Source organism: Chrysemys picta, chromosome 1 (genome assembly GCF_011386835.1).
Source record: "Chrysemys picta bellii isolate R12L10 chromosome 1, ASM1138683v2, whole genome shotgun sequence".
NCBI classification, from domain to species: Eukaryota; Metazoa; Chordata; order Testudines; family Emydidae; genus Chrysemys; species Chrysemys picta.
This window is the reverse complement of record NC_088791.1, coordinates 249,361,402-249,378,378: the sequence shown is the minus strand read 5'-3', so window position 1 is coordinate 249,378,378 and position 16,977 is coordinate 249,361,402. Positions and strand designations below refer to the sequence as shown.

The window sequence follows — 16,977 nt, the reverse complement described above, 5'->3', positions numbered from 1 at the left end:
AAGCGGAAGTGGCTGCGGTGGTGGTTTCGTTCCCGGAAGCGGCGGTGGTTGAAGTTGGAAGTCCCGGCTTTGGCCCGAGCGAGCGCGGCGGGGGGGCAAGCTCCGGCTGCGGAGGAGAATGAGGCGCGGGGGCCCCGCCGAGCCCGATTTCAGCCTGGGAGCGGTCCCGGAAGCGCGGCGCGTCTGAGTGAGTGAGAGACACGCGGGGAGGCGCGAGGGCAGCGTGGCGCTGCCGGGGGGGGAGGGGGCGTCTTCCTGCTGCTGGGAGCCACCTCAGGGCTGCCCCGGCCCCTCCCCCCGCCTGTCACTGGAGGAGGGAGTCCGTCCCCCCCCCCCCCCCGCCCGGTTTGCGGTGCCTGGTGCTGGGCGGGCTCCTGCCGAGACCCGCAGATCGGAGCCCAGCGAGCCTCCCCCGGGCGGACCCTGCACCGTCCCCGGGCTCCGCTGGTGATTGGGTCGGGGCCGCCGTGGCTGAGCCAAGTTGGGCCGGTAGCGGAGGCTTCGCAGCCCCCGTGCGGCGGGGCCGGGCCAGTGTCTCGGCCACAGGGCAGTTCGGTGCCTGTTCTGCGCCCGCCCACGTGAGGCTCGGTCGGGATATTTTTTTTTCCTGGGTCAGAACGATGCGGAGTCGCCAGATAACCCGGCTCTCCCTTTCTGTGTGCGCGGACTGGAGCGTCACTCCGGGAAACCCGCAGCGAACATGAGTGACCGGGAGGAAGTGTGTGTGTGAGGAGGGCACGGCAGGAAAGAGGAGGAAAAGCAGCGGGACACAAGATGCTTTTTCCGGATGTATTAAATCTGTCTAATAATAATAATAAATTAATAATGCAAGCTTGATAAATTAAGTAATCAAAGGTCAGATGTGTAGCTCAGTTTAGTTAATAACCTGTTTTACTAAACAGTTGGATAGTCATTTGTGCTGCATTTATGCTTAAATATAGAACAGAGACACTATACTGGGGTGGGGAAGTGCTGGATCCCAGCTAAAGGGATTTTTAGCCTGTGAATGGAACACCTGGGGATTTTAAACTGTAAATTAATGCAGATTGCCCCTTAAGAGTCTGCAGCCTGCTGGTATCATTGCTTAGGATGAGGATCTGCTATTCATATTCAATCTCTTTAGTATATTAAGCTTAGTTTGCATGTTTTGTTTATTTGCTGGGTAATCTGCTTTGATCTGTTTGTTATCCCTTATAATCACTTAAAATCTACTTTTTATAGTTAATAAACTTGTTTTTGCTTTGTCTAAAAGCCACTGTGTGGGAGTCATAACTCAGGGCAGAAAGCTGTTGCATATTTCCTCTCTACATTGAGGGAGGGGGTGAATTTCATAAGCTTACGCTGTACAGTTCTCTGTGCAGCACAAGATGGTATAATTTTGGGTTTACAGGGAGGGTGTGTGCCTGAGGAGCTGAGAAGTTCCTTAGCTAGAGCCTTCCCATGCAGAGCTGATCACAGTGTCTGCATGTAACTGCAGCTGTGTGTGTGTGTCCCTACCTGTATGTGTGTTGGTGAAAGTGCAGGCTGGAGCCTGGGAGATGGCTTGGCAGGCAGGTCACAGCAGTACAGTGTAAAGTGAGTCCAGGTTGGTGGGTGAGGGGGACTCAGTGGTACCCCAGTTCCAGGTGGCACCCCAAGGGAGAACCCATCACACCCATGTGTCCCTGTGCCCCCACTCAGCCACCCCATCCCCAAGTGTCCCTGTGCCCTCACTCAGCCACCCCCATCCGATCCTGCACTCCCTCTCCCCATCCCCATGTGGCCCTGCACCTCCATTCCCATTCAGCCCTTCCCCAGTCTGTCCTCCCCGACTAACCCTTATTAACTCCAGGCTGTGACACCCCCCCTCCCCCCGCCAGCATCCCCGTGTGCCTCACGCTATCTGTTTTCCCCCCTCCCACCCTATATACTCTGTCTCCTGACTTGGCCCCACTGGCAGGGTGCTGCGCTGCCAGGAAGGCAGCCTCTTCTCCTTCTTATCGCAGTTGGCTAGGGCCCTGGAGCGGCTGCTGTGTTCTAGTGCCACAGCAACCCCTGGTGGGCAAAAGGCGTAATTGCAGCAACTTTTCGGCAGAAGTTATTTTCTGCAGGGGGATACAAATTGTGTGTGGCACGTGAATTATGCACATGCGCTGTGGCGCAGAATTCCCCCATAAGTATCCATGATATTAATACAAACACTGAGGGAGGCTTTTGACATGTTGACTGAAAAAAATTGAACAGCTGTACAATAGGATGATTACTTTTAGGTAAAGTATATTTTGCTTTTACTTGCAAAGACTGTAGCTGTTAGAATTTTTTTTGTAAATTTCCCCATGCAGATAGCCTCATCATTAAAGTAATTATCTTCAGAAAATGAGATGGTATAAAACGTAATTTTCAAGGTTTATTTTGTTTTCATAAACCTTGCTTTGTCCTCTCCACTATCACCCAACCCTCTTTTAAAGTATTTTTGTGGATCCCTGAGTATGATGGAACAGAAATTGAGACTTGAAATCTGAATTGGGCTTTATATCTTCAAGGGTTATGTATAATGTAAAGTTAACAAGATAATTATTGCATGGTGTTTTTATTCTACATGTCACTGGAGTTAAGGTGTGATAGTCTCCCCTCTCTCTCAAAATGTAAATAAATGTAAGAATAGTAGAGGGTTTTTAGGACATGTTTTTGCAGTGGGGTGGAATTACTGAGCTTTTTGGAGTGTAATTTAATAGCTGTTCTTTGAATCTTTCAAGGATTCACACTGAATTAATGAGGTTTAGCTGTAATACTAGTGCACTTGCTATAATTACTTAACAGCTCATAATGTATTTAAAATATGCACTCCACCCAGCCTTCCCATGCTCTGAATGTAGGCCAGGCAAAATTGTGATATTTGGCAGAGAGAAGATAAAGCCCTGGATGCAGAAAAGTCACAGGCCTGAGGAGGAATTCATATGTGGCATTCATTTACTTTAAAAACTCTCAGGAAAACTGCAGCAAGTGTGCTCTTGTTCAACATTGAATTAGCTTGGGTCTTAAGACACTTTACTGTAAACTGATTTAAAAACCAGTCTCAGTAAATGTTAATTATGTTTTAGGGAATTTTTTAAAGACTTAATGTACTTCATCTTAATGTTAATATAGTACTATTTGAAAAATCATTAAAATATAAATCTGAAAAGAGAGAGAAAAATGGTCTCAATCCCGCGAGATGAGATTTGCAGGTGTTCAGCATGAATTTCATTAGGCTCTCTCATATGGCAACAGGAAAAGCAACATTAAACTTGTCGGATCAGGCCCATGGACATAGCAGTTTAGTTCAACTCTTAGCTAAAACACAAGCCATTAAAGAAGGCCAACACTAAAGCACTACTTTTAAAAAAAAATCTTAAAATTTAGAGTTGCTTTTACCCTCCAAAAAATTGGAATTTGGCCTCAAATTCTTTTGCTTTTCAGAAGGGTAGCCTCCTTGGCTTCAAAAGGTCTATTAGCATAAGAAAAGTGGGATGTATTTGGCTTCTTTTATATAATATTGTTTGAATGTTTAAATTTCTTTGAACAAGAAACTTTTAAACTGACTTTAAATGACTCTTTAAAAGCTACATTGTGGAAGGTAGAGAAGCTCTAAGCCGCCTTTGCTTTTTCGATAACTAGCAGCTCTAGTTGTATTCTGGGCTATGTTGTATTTCTATGAGAGAAACTTTAGATACAAGTGTTTCACATATTGAAATTGGTTTTAAACATCTTGAGAACTCAGTGTTGGATGTCCATAAGGTTTTGCTCTACTCCCAGCTAGCAGTTAGCTAACAATGCAAAATTTATTTTCTATTTCTAGCTGTATTTAATTCCCAGGGTGGAAATTTTTGTTGCTGTGATTTTTTTTTAATCATAGTTTAGTTATCTAATTTTGAGTATGTATACCTACCAAAAATAAATGTGTACTTTTATTCTTCAAATATCAACAATACAATATAAGTAAATTGTGACTAGGGTTTTATATCTCATGGTTCTGTGTGAAATTCCTTGCTTTCAAACGATACCTTTCTAAGTGTTGACAGCATGACCGTTATCTTATAAAACTACAATACAGAACCGTATTTTGTGCCCCCTGAGAAACAGTGCAAAGTCACTGTTGGGGAAGTCAGGGGTAACGGAGGGGCTGAGGGTTTCAAAATGTGTGGCTTTCCCAGAGATGCATTTGCCATTTTATTCTAAGAGCGTAATGATTTGTAGCAGGGATGCCACTTCAGAGGGTAGGCAAAGTTGTGTCAGCAAATAGAACGTTTTGTGTTCCAAATATTTTCAAATGAAAAAAAGCTAGGCAATTATTGCTTAACTGTGTCCAAAGTCAGCAGGGTGGGGGTAACTGCCCGCTTTGTGCCATAGCAAATGATACTCCTGATTTCTAGGTTTCTCTCTCTGAAATCCAGCTTTGCCTGTTTCTTCTTCCATTGTGCAGATCAGATTAGATTGTGTGTGTGTGTGTATTGTAGTAAGGCGTTTTACAGCTTGATGGCAGTACTGCTCTCTGAAGAAAATGTTATTTGTAGCTTTCTTTAAAATGATTTTACGTTCATATTAGCTTACAGGGTCTCTTCCAGGGTTTAATTTCAATTTTGCTCAGAAATGGAATCTTCATTACCGCATATGTGTACACGCTTTCAAATGGTTTTGGGGGAGAGAAGGAAAAGTAAAAATCTTACGGGACTCTTTTATTTGGACTCTTTGGGTATCAATTTAATGACATCTCTTCCACCTCTACTCTTGTGGTGTTAATATTATGGAGGGTCTGAAACTGCTCTTCTGTCCAGTCTTCTTCGGCTTCTGAGATAACTGTCTCTGTGGATATGGGGAAAGCGGTAGGCGTGATATACTTTGACTTTAGCAAAGCTTTTGATAGAATCTCCCACAGTATTCTTGCCAGCAAGTTAAAGAAGTATGGATTGGATGAATGGATTATAAACTGGATAGAAAGATGGCTAGATCGTCGGACTCAACAGGTAGTGATCAAGAGCTCGATGTCCAGTTGACAGCCGGTATCAAGCGGAGTGCCCCTGGGGTCGGTCCTGGAGTGGGTTTTGTTCAATATCTTCATTAATGATCTGGATGATGGGATGGATTGCATCCTCAGCAATTTCACGGATGACAGTAGGCTGTGGGGAGAGGTAGATATGCTGGAGGATAGGGATAGGGTCCAGAGTGACCTAGACAAATTAGAGGATTGGGCCAAAACAAATCTGATGAGTTTCAACAAGGACAAGTGCTGAGTCCTGCACTTAGGATGGAAGAATCCCATGCACTGCTACAGACTAGGGACCGAGTGGCTAGGCAGCAGTTCTGCAGAAAAGGACTTGGGGAATACAGGGGGTGAGAAGCTGGATATGATTCAACAGTGTGCCCTTGTTGCCAAGAAGGCTAACGGCATTTTGGGCTGTATAAAATGGGACATTGCCAGCAGATCGAGGGACGTGATCATTCCCCCCTATTTGGCATTGGTGAGGCCTCATCTGGAGTACTGTGTCCAGTTTTGTGTCCACACTACAAGAAGGATGTGGAAAAATTGGAGAGTCCAGCAGAGGGCAACAAAAATGATTAGGGGGCTGGAGCACATGACTTATGAGGAGAGGCTGAGGGAACTGGGATTATTTAGTCTGCAGAAGAGAAGAATGGGGTGGGGGGATTTGATAGTTGCTTTCAACTACCTGAAAGGGGGTGCCAAAGAGGATCGAGCTCGGCTGTTATCAGTGGTGGCAGATGATATAACAAGGAGCAATGGTCTCAAGTTGCAGTGGGGAAGGTCTAGGTTGTATATTAAGAAAAACTCTTTCACTAGGAGGGTGGTGAAGCACTGGAATGGGTTACATAGGGAGGTGGTGGAATCTCCATCCTTAGAGGTTTTTAAGGCCCAGCTTGACAAAGCCATGGCTGGGATGATTTAGTTGTTGTTGGTCCTGATTTGAGCAGGGGGTTGGACTAGATGACCTCCTGAGGTCTCTTCCAACCCTAATCTTCTATGATTCTGACTGGCTGTAATGCTGAGCACCAATAATAGGACATGTGATGGAACCAGTTAAGTTTCAGATAACTCTCTGGGGAAGAATCCTCTGCTGCCAACTGACCACAATGTTGATGACCAGATACTCAAGGACCCAGATGGGTTTAATATCCTATCAAGTAGCTGATTGTGAAAAGAGATGGATTTATGGTTGTACTGTCTTCCCCCCCCTCCTTATTGTCAGATTAAACAAAAGTACTGTTTGTTTAAAGTACTGTTTTTCCAGATCTGTGAAACTTTAGCCACATGACAAACCTGATTTAATTAAATTAAATTCTTAAAGTATTCTTTCTTGACTTTTAGTTGGAGGAAGAAGAACAGGAGTACTTGTGGCACCTTAGAGACTAACAAATTTATTAGAGCATAAGCTTTCGTGGACTACAGCCCACTTCTTCGGATGCATATAGAATGGAACATATATTGAGGAGATATATATACACACATACAGAGAGCATAAACAGGTGGGAGTTGTCTTACCAACTCTGAGAGGCCAATTAATTAAGAGAAAAAAACCTTTTGAAGTGATAATCAAGCTAGCCCAGTACAGACAGTTTGATAAGAAGTGTGAGAATACTTACAAGGGGAGATAGATTCAATGTTTGTAATGGCTCAGCCATTCCCAGTCCTTATTCAAACCGGAGTTGATTGTGTCTAGTTTGCATATAAATTCTAGCTCAGCAGTCTCTCGTTGGAGTCTGTTTTTGAAGTTTTTCTGTTGTAATATAGCCACCCGCAGGTCTGTCACTGAATGACCAGACAGGTTAAAGTGTTCTCCCACTGGTTTTTGAGTATTTTGATTAGTTGGAGGAGTAGATTGGCTTGGCTTTGCAAGTGCAATTATAAACTTTGGTACAAAGGTTTAAGCAACTTAAATAACAGCATACAGAAGAAGCTCCCAGACTGGTATATGCAGCACTTTGGATGGCCTACAAAGCTTCTTCTATCACAATAAGAAGGCACGCACAATTGAAACAAGAAGCATGCCTGCCATCCTGTAAAGTTTCACTTGTGAATGTCAGTCGTCAGGTAGTGAAGTATGATGTCTGATGTAGTTTATTCAACCGTTCTTATGACTTCCGGAGTTCTTGAGATTTGCTCTATGCTGTGACTGTTTCTCTTTGTGTTTTTTCTGATGATGATAATGGTAACCTCATGCACTGGATCACAGGTATTTCCCTCACCAGTGAATGGCTTATATCAGAAAAGGCTTTGGGGTCCCTTTCCTTCTTATTTCAAGGGCAATCATTTATGTCTTCTTCCTCACAGAATAAAAGCACAGCTTTTCTGCCATACTATGGTCACCTGCTTTGTCATTATCCCTGCAGTTCTTGGCACTTGAAGACCAAACCATGGGTATTTTCAATCAGGTCCTTCAGTCAGCGTGCTTAACATTTTTCTGTGCCTACTCTTGTGGTTCTGTTTTCTTGTATTGTGATTCAGTGGCTGCACGGAAATTGAAATCTGTTAACTCTTTTCCAGTGAGTGTTTAGTGTAAATTCCATTAGCAAATTTGCAGATGAACTCAGGCTAGAAATAAGAATAAATCACATGGAAAAAAGAATAAAACTAGAGAGAGAAATTCAGCGAATGTAGTGATCTCTAAGGACGATCTCCTGTCCAAAAGCCAAGATTGTTTAGTGCATGAACCTCAGGTTGGAGCTAGCATGTTTTGTTGCTGATGTCTGATCACCCTTACAGCATAACAGGGTCCGATCTGGAGCCGACAGTCACTCAGACTGACTTTCTTAGATGTCTTTAGTAATTAGATAAGGACTCTTTAGGGGTTAATTCCACTTCTCATTATTACTATAACTCTTCTAGTTGGCATCAGTCTCAATGCATATAGTGGGCTATGTTGTGAATCTGGTTTATATATTGGGATAAGTAGCTGGAGGGATAGAGTTTACTCTCATGTCATGGACTGACCACTGTGTCCATCATTTTGATCTCTGGGTGTACTTTTCTCATTGGGGCATGAACTTGCTTTGGCATCCTGATCTTCTCCTGAACCAGTATTGTTTCTGCTGATCACAAGGAGGTACAAACAACTGACCTCTCAGTAGCCTGGTAGGACATTAAAACCACCTGAGGTCATCACCGTGGATGATGGTACAAATACTGCTAAATACCTTTCCCACTTGCTGGCCTGTAACAAATGAATCAGGAGGAAATGTGGCTAGAAAGCTGGTAGCAGAAATCTTAAACCGAATCTGAACAACTGTGGCATTAAGCAGCATAGGTACAAAATGGGGGTGGGGACAAGTAGTAGGCATCCGTCACAATTTCATCATTTCATCTGGTCATAATCCAGCTATAATACTTTTTCAGGTAACTAAGGGCTATATTTGCAGCAAGGCATTTGCAAGGGATTGGGGAAGTTGGTCTGTTTGACAATTTATATAGAAATAGTCTAAGACTGAAGACACTTGTCACGGGTATGGAAGTAAGAGTGATATCGTTTTTATTTCTGGATCCTAGAGCTAATGCCCAGGAAGCAGTTTTACAAACTGATCAAATCACCGTGTGCCCATGCTTTGTTCTGCAATTTGGGTGGGAATAATGTTGCTGTCAGCCACTGTATTTGAGGGGATTATTAGTACTAAGTAGTATTCAAATGAAAACAAAAGAGAACTCTCCTAGGAGTTGCAAAGCCTATTTTACTCTTCTCACCGATTATCAGAGATCCTAGTTTTCCATGATGGTAAACCAAAATTCTCTGACTTAAAACCCCCCACAAAAATCCGCATTTTTTCGCAATTAAAATGAAATGCTGAACTTTAGTTTTCCTAGCCACAATATATATAGGTATCTGTTGAACATAGTCTTTTATTGATACACATTGGAACTCTGTTTATCTGAGCTAATTGGCACTGGGCCAGATGAGATAATCAAAAATTTGGATAATCTGGCAAATGGGCAAAGACCTTCAGCCCCAGGCAGCGGAGCTCCCACTGTCAGCTGAAGCCTGAGCCCTGCTGCCTGGGGCTCACAGCCCTGGTTCGGTTAAGACGGATAATGGAGGCTCAGATAAACAGGGTTCCACTGTAGCTAATGTATGTTTTTTTCACAAAACTAAAAATTCTGTATAAAAACACGAATTCCGTGGTTTTCCATGACAAATTAATTTCTAGGAGCCCTGCTGATTATTACAGTTGAACTTTGGGAAGTGATTAAAGTGATCCAGTTACATAAAAGATGAAATAAACAGTAGTTCGTTGCTACCTTTTGTTTATGCAATGGTTTACTAATAATCTTCAGGAATACGAATGCTTGCTTGACTGTTTTCCATTTTTGATATTTATGTATGTATATTTGGTTTTTTTTGCAGGATACATATGGACTAAAAGATCAATTACTACTGCAATGGAAAAGTCATGGATGCTTTGGACCTTTGTTGAAAGGTGGCTACTGGCTTTGGCATCATGGTCTTGGGGTCTCTGCCGTATTTCTCTTCTACCTTTGATAGTAACTTTTCATTTGTATGGCGGCATTACTTTACTTATGTTAATATTTGTATCGATAGCAGGTATACTATATAAATTCCAGGATGTACTGCTTTACTTCCCAGAACAGCCCTCTTCTTCACGCCTTTATGTTCCTATGCCTACCGGTATACCACATGAAAACATCTTCATCAAAACCAAAGATGGAGTTCTTCTCAATCTTATTCTGTTGAGATACACTGGGGACAATGCAGCGTATTCTCCTACTATCATTTATTTTCATGGGAATGCAGGCAACATTGGTCACAGGTTACCGAATGCTTTGCTGATGCTGGTAAACTTGAAAGTAAATTTGCTGCTGGTTGATTATAGAGGTTATGGAAAAAGTGAAGGAGAAGCAAGTGAAGAAGGTTTATACTTAGATTCTGAGGCTGTGCTAGACTACGTGATGACTAGGTCTGACCTTGATAAAACAAAAATCTTTCTTTTTGGCCGTTCCTTGGGGGGAGCAGTGGCGGTTCATTTAGCTTCTGAAAATTCCCATAGGATTTCTGCCATAATGGTGGAGAACACATTTCTTAGCATTCCACATATGGCCAGCACTTTGTTTTCTTTCTTCCCAATGAGATATCTTCCTTTGTGGTGCTACAAAAATCAATACCTGTCCTACAGAAAAATCTCTCAGTGCAGAATGCCTTCCCTCTTCATCTCTGGGCTATCTGACCAGTTAATTCCTCCAGTTATGATGAAGCAGCTTTATGAATTATCCCCGTCTCGGACAAAGAGATTGGCAATATTTCCAGATGGAACTCACAATGACACTTGGCAGTGTCAAGGTTATTTCACTGCACTTGAACAGTTCATCAAAGAAGTAATAAAGAGTCACTCCCCTGAAGAAATGGCAAAAACATCATCCAATGTAACAATAATATAATCGATATTCCCTTTTTTCTGATAAAACTGCACTGTACCTTGATTTGTGAAAAACTGTAAAAGAATGTCAATTTTTAAATGTATATTATCTCTGTACTTGCCTAAAGAGTGAAATTAAACTTGGAAAGGTCTAATACTTTATTATGATCATCCATATAGTTTTTACATTTGCAACATTGTAAATGAGTGAACAGTTTTACAGGTCTTTCCCATACACCTTTTGGATTTGTTTATTCTTCCACTTGTTCGATATATACAATGAAGGCTGTTAAACTTCTTGTGACTACATTATTACAATTTACATTAGTTTAAGATGACAGAAGGCTCTTCAGTATTCTCTGCTGTATGTATCAGCTATTTGGCCAATCATGATTAGCAAAATATGTTCCATAACAATATTTCTCTTCTAGGATTTAGTTTAAGTATACCATGCATGATAGTGTTTTATTCTTTGAATCTCTGTGTTATGCAAGATATGCTAAGTAATGTAAATATCATTAATGGCAGCGTATACCTAAGGGTGTACAATCCTGATTATTTTTATGGTTATATATGTTATATTACAAATTGAAGGTTAAGAGAAAAAGCCAATTTTCTATATTAATTTCATTATTTTTACTGTAGTAGTGCTCACAAATTTGAGTGTCCATGCCTAAAGGCCAAGAGATGTTTTTTCCTTGTACAGCCTGCTATCTGAGAAGAGAGTTAACTGATGAAGAGAGGGGAAAAAATGTACCATCCAAATATAACTCTTTCAGAACAATTATTGTTTGTCCACAGCTCTTCAACTTAGCCATTATTAGTTGCTTTTTGTTGGCATCACAACAGAATCATCAGTTTAGGCAGGGTGTCCCATGTCTAGGTCAGGATAGCAGAAAGAGCAACACTATTTGTTTAAGAGATGGCAGGTGGGGTGCTACATATAAACTTGCATTTGATTTTAAATTTGATGAACTTAAACATGTCTGTACTCCCTCTACATACACTTCTAAAACAAGTAGTCTGTTAAAACAGAGTTTGATTTGTACGGTTTCTATGGTAGGGATAAGAAAGCCACGTAAACATTTAGACTCAGCAGATTTATGATTTGTTAAAGCCTAGTGAATATAGATCATTTTATTTTAGCCTTTTGTTTGCGGATTTTTTATTTAAATTTTATTGTATAGTGTGCAGATTGTAAGTACCATCAACAAAAATGTGAATTTCTTCCAGTCACATTAAGAGTTAATGGTGACCACTTTAGTGTCAACAGTGTTGAATAATAAGATAAGAGCCTGATTGTGACTGTCCTTCTAGAATGAGGATCCTTGCTTGAACAACTATACCAAAGCTGTCTGGCATCTGCTCAGTTAACATGTACAAATATATAAAATACCTTGTCTAGGTTTAATTACTCATTTGCTGCTGATGATCTGCAGTTTGCCTATTCAACAAATAGCTTTTTTTTAACCAGACTAAGTATATCTGTGAAAAAAGGTTTTCCATTCAAAAATCTGTACCATTGCTGTTTCAGACTGAATTCTCTTAAGCCCTAATTCAGGAAAGCACTTCAGCACATGCTTAAATCCATTCCTGTTTAGGAGTGGCACTTAAGCATGTGCTGAAGGTCCGTTAGCTTCAGTGAACAAAGCTGCATTCCTGAACTGGTGCCTTAATGACTACTTTATTATATGGAAGTACAGGTATTGCACATGGATATGTAGTTATCAACAAATTAAATATGGACATGAGGGGTGAAATTTCTCAACTAGAGAAAATAGTTTTCAACGATGGTTACTCATTTTTCTTAATAAAGACGTATCCTATATTGCTGCCATCTCAGTGACAAGTATATTTTTAATACTGCAGCCAGAAGTCCTTTAAAATGACTGGAGTCAACATTAGAACTGCCTAGTGTTATAAACTCTCCTTGTCTCCTCTAATTATTTCAGTGTTGTGCGGTATATTACTTTTCCTGTGTGATGTAGAAGTGGCAACCTTCTTAACGGCTAAAAGAATTTAATGGATCATAATGTTCGTTTACTTGGTATATTCCTATCAGACCGTGTATATTTTTCACAAATTTTGTTCTTGTGTTGTACTATTTCAGCTACATCACAGATTTGGAACTGACTAAATTCCTACAGAAAATACTCAGATATAATTTATTTATTCTAAGTGGGACAAATATTGCTGTTCTGAAAAAAAAGCTTTTAATAGTAGCAGCCACTCATGCAGATTATTTGTTGACGGTTGTAAATTCAGCTCTGTAAATAGCTGCTTCAAAAGTTGTCATATCTGGCAATTATTAAATTATGCCCAATATAAAATATGGATTTCCAAAGCAAAAGCTGAACATAAATTAAATGTGTATTTTTAGTGTAAACTCTGACTCCATAAAGGGCTCTTTATACACTTGTATCATCTGAGTAGGGAATGTTGAATTGGGCCCATAGTTGCAAAAGCAACTGGTGTGGGGAGGGAAGGGGCAGGAAATCATGACAAACTAGAACTGTTTAGCAATGCACTCTTGATCACCAAACCATATCACCATAGTGACTGTGGGTTTTCAAGTCATATATCTGAAAACCTGCACATTGTGATAAATATTTATCCCAGGTATGAGGTATCTAGATTAATAGGATTTATTAAACTGAATACTGACCCTCCACTTTTTACTCCTTCAACCACATACACATGTTCAGACTCCTTTCCTATGCCATACAGGGATAGGGATATGCATCCGAAGAAGTGGGTTGTAGCCCACGAAAGCTTATGCTCTAATAAATTTGTTAGTCTCTAAGGTGCCACAAGTACTCCTGAATCTCTAAAAGACGTTTGCCCTTTCGCTTTGAAATCCATCTGGGGCAGGTGGGAGGGAATTCTTAAACCAATTTTGTTAAGTTCTGTTTTCTGTAAATACTATACTGCTGTCAGTGTGATTATTTATTGGTAACAAAAGTGGAAAATTATTCCTCCTCCCCTCCCCTCCCCGTGAAGGAATCCTTCCCAGTTGGAACATCTGACAAGTCAAGATTTTTGTCTACAGCAATGCACTCATTCTGGCTCCAAATTGTACAGTGACAAACCAGTGTTTTGCTGTTGAATTTTCAGTTTGAGAAGCAGCTGTTGTGGTTGGGTATTGAGAAGAATCTTTGCCGTTTGGCTAAAGTATTACTGCTGTTATATCATTTGTGTTTAACTGAAAAATAAATTGAAGGGTAATTAAGTCAATTGCACCTTTGCCAGTGCTCCTCTATGTAGAATATTCCCTCTTGCAAAAAATAACAGTAAGATAAAGTGTTTAACTGTGAACAGTATATATTCTTATTTTGTACGATTACCAATCATAGACTTGTTTGGGGAGAAGGGACTAAGTAGTCTGGATCCAGGGTTTACAGAGGGGTCGCTCTTAGGTTTAAAGATATAGTAGTATACGCTTGAGTAGGAACTGCCCATTTTATATATATATATATATATATATATATATATATATATATATATATATATATATATATATATAACTTCAAAAGAATTGGGTGTCAAAATAGAGTAGCTGTGCCACTAGTGTCCTTGTGATAAATCCCCCCCAGGCAATAGTACTTTATTTCTCGATGTAATTAGTGGAAACAATGCTTCCTGTTGGCCCATGTTTACATTCCCAATATCTAGTTCTGAAACTGTGAAATGCAAAGATATAAGCTGTGCTTTCAAAGTGGGGGGGAAATGACTAATATAGGTGCCCTCATGTCCATTCTCAGGTAAAAGAATACAGCACAAACATACTTGGCAGACTTGATATTTGTGGGCAATCTCCCAGTTGTAAGGGTAAATGCACTCTCCCATTCTCTCTCTCTCTCTGACTAATTAGTAGTGTCACCTTGGATGTTCTTATGGTGACAAATGTAAAAGTGAATAGTTCTGACCTTAAAATCCTAAGATTTGACAAGTTTACATGATTTGACACTTTCAGTTAGCAAAGAGATGCAGATATACCTTCAGTTATATTTCATAAATCACTTTCTTCAAGTGCATTTTAAAAGAATGATGTGCCAATTTGCAAGAGACACTTTGCCAAAAATAAAACTAATGCCTCCTGCACAGGATGGGATTAAACTACGATTGGTGTGTCCCGTTTAGAACAATTTATAATGCTGTCCTGGCTGTATAGTTTACAGTAGAATCGTGCAGAAGAGAGAAGCCTATATAGCTAAAGCATATTCAATAGCTAAATAAAGCTGGTGTTCCGAATTTAAAGTCAGTCATTGAATGTTCAAGGAATGAATTTTCTTTAATTTTTTAGTATTCAGTTTAAGTATCCTACGAAGTAGTACTTCTAATTCTATATTTTGTCCCCTAAGCATAAATGTGTCAGTATACGTGCTAACCATTGCAGTTTTTACAAACACTTTCATTCTAGTCTGGTTTTTACAATAAAATTGATTTTACAAAACACATTCTATTTTTATGTACTGACGTGCAATAAATTGATACATTAAAAGTGCCATTAATGTCTTGTTCCAGTTTGTGATATGTTTTCAGAATGAATTTAGGCTTTTTTGGATTGCCTGGTAACTGCTGCTGTTTAAGAGGTAAAATATTTACAATTTATTTACAAAACAAATCAATGTAAATGGAATACAGATTGCCCATATTAGATATTCTGTTACTGCACAGAAATATAATTGACAAGGTGGTTAGTAGATTAATTTTTTTTTTAAATTGCAAGCATCCATTTCTAGGACCTCTAACCTGTTTTCAGCTTTTCAGAGTACAGCTCATAATCGGTGACCTGCTACCCTTTTTCACCTTTACATTTTTCAGATTTCCTCTTCTCCCCACCCCCTTATATTTCCTCTTTCAGACTGAAAGATTGTCTGAATATTTAGTTTCTTAATCTGGATTAAAAGCAAGGTGAAAACATTCTGAAATCTGTACAGGATGTCTTCCATCCTCCCAAAAAACTTTCACTAGCTCCACTACCTAATCATCCTGAGATACAAATTTAAAATGTCAGTGGCATACTTGATTTTATGCAGGCTTTTGTAATCATATTTGGCTTTTAACCTGTGCTTGCAAAACTATATTATGTCATAGGCAAATCCCTACTTACCGCAGAAGACTGTGAAAACTACTGTTGGGGTTTTGTTCATCACCATTCCTCAGTGACTGAGGGATTTCTTGCCCTTTTATATTACCTCAATATTGCCCCTCCAGGATATAAAAGGGTTATGGTATGTCTTTCACCTTCTTTTGAAAGACCTAGAGGACAGAATTTAAAATTCACCATTTGAACTTCCAGGCAAAAAGAATTTTAACTTGTTTAGTTCTCAGAAAGGAAATTTAAAAGGGAAAATTGCAAGGAAAAGTCATGTCTTATTTTTTTTTTGTTTTTTTAAAAACCCTACACAATGCACAGTAGTTCCCTGAATGTTAAGCATATTCCACATGCAAGTAATTCCACATGCATGGAAGAGCTCGGCATTAATTTTTGAAAGGTTAATGGTTTACCTACACTTGTCTTAACTATGAAAAATGAATAAACATGTAACTTAAGAAATGCAGTGAAATAGAAGTGGTTGGATTGCATGGTACAGGAACCTGAGTAGAATGAGATTTTCTATATATTTCATATAAACAGTATCCTGTAACAGCTTCATAAAGTTTTCTGTGCTCCACTTGAGACATCTTTAAAGGGGTTTTATTTTTGAAAGCATTTTTTCCTGAAAAAAAGACTCCTTTAAAAATCTCTCAAAGTGGTGACCTAAAACCACTAAAGGAAAACCTCGGGCATTAGCTTGATTTCCCCCCCCCCTTCCCCTGCTAATCTAAACAGTTGTGAAATAACCATGTTGATCTTTAACTTGTCATTAGAGTTGAGGTCCCCCCCCCCCCAAAATGTTGATTAATAGGAGCAGTTCATCTTTCTCTGAGCTATTTTGTCATGCTGTGTGCAAGCTCTGCATATGGTGCAGCATGAGTTTATTGGTGCACATTTTGAAGATTATTTTTTCACTCCTAAGATTTAGGCTTAGCTTTTAAATAAAAGCTTAGGTGCTGGAGCACAATAATAAAAAAACTTTAAAATGGAAAAAACAGGCAGCCGTTTGCATAGACACCCGCAACTGCATTATACATAGAGCCATGGATGTATATTGCCTCTAATCTAAGAAAAGTGCTGACTCCACCTGCTTTCTCAAGGAGGCAAAGACTTCAGGGTTTGTAACTCACAAGGCAGTGGGCCAACTGGTTGTAAAATTTGAAACTGAAAGGCTGAGCCAAGGGCATAGTATTCTGTGTTCTGTGAAGACTGTAGCAGCTCAATGGGAGAGCTGGCTGTGTGTAAATGAGACTATGACTTGACACTACTAAGATCCTTAGCCCTGTGCTCCCTTTGTTACTGGGTCTGCAGGGACCCTAACTACTACTGTAGCCCATGAACTCAGACTCCAAGGCCTGTTGTGATCTTCTAGTCTGACCTGTATAACACAGGCCCTAGAACTTGCCCCAAAATAATTCCTAGAGGATATCTAGAGTACCCACTTCCAGCTGAGGAGGGGTGGTTTCCTTTTAACTTCATCACAA

The 16,977-nt window shown here is 40.1% G+C and overlaps 2 protein-coding genes across 2 annotated transcripts in view; both read left to right on the top strand.

Annotated features, from left to right (window-relative positions):
- The first annotated feature begins 9,365 nt into the window (after positions 1–9,365).
- Positions 9,366–16,977, top strand: part of TNFSF13B (TNF superfamily member 13b) — a 28,334-nt gene continuing 20,722 nt past the window's right edge. The window contains exon 1 of the mRNA XM_065581027.1: positions 9,366–9,438. The gene's annotated coding sequence lies outside the window, so the exon portion shown is untranslated. The remainder of the gene's footprint in view (positions 9,439–16,977) is intronic.
- On the top strand, positions 9,401–10,552 carry ABHD13 (abhydrolase domain containing 13). The gene has a single exon (XM_005304987.5). The coding sequence runs from the start codon at positions 9,401–9,403 to the stop codon at positions 10,412–10,414; it is 1,014 nt and encodes a 337-aa protein (XP_005305044.1). The 3' UTR covers positions 10,415–10,552.

Coding starts and splice junctions, on each gene's coding strand:
- ABHD13 (XM_005304987.5), top strand. CDS start 9,401: ATGGAAAAGTCATGGATGCTTTGGACCTTTGTTGAAAGGTGGCTACTG.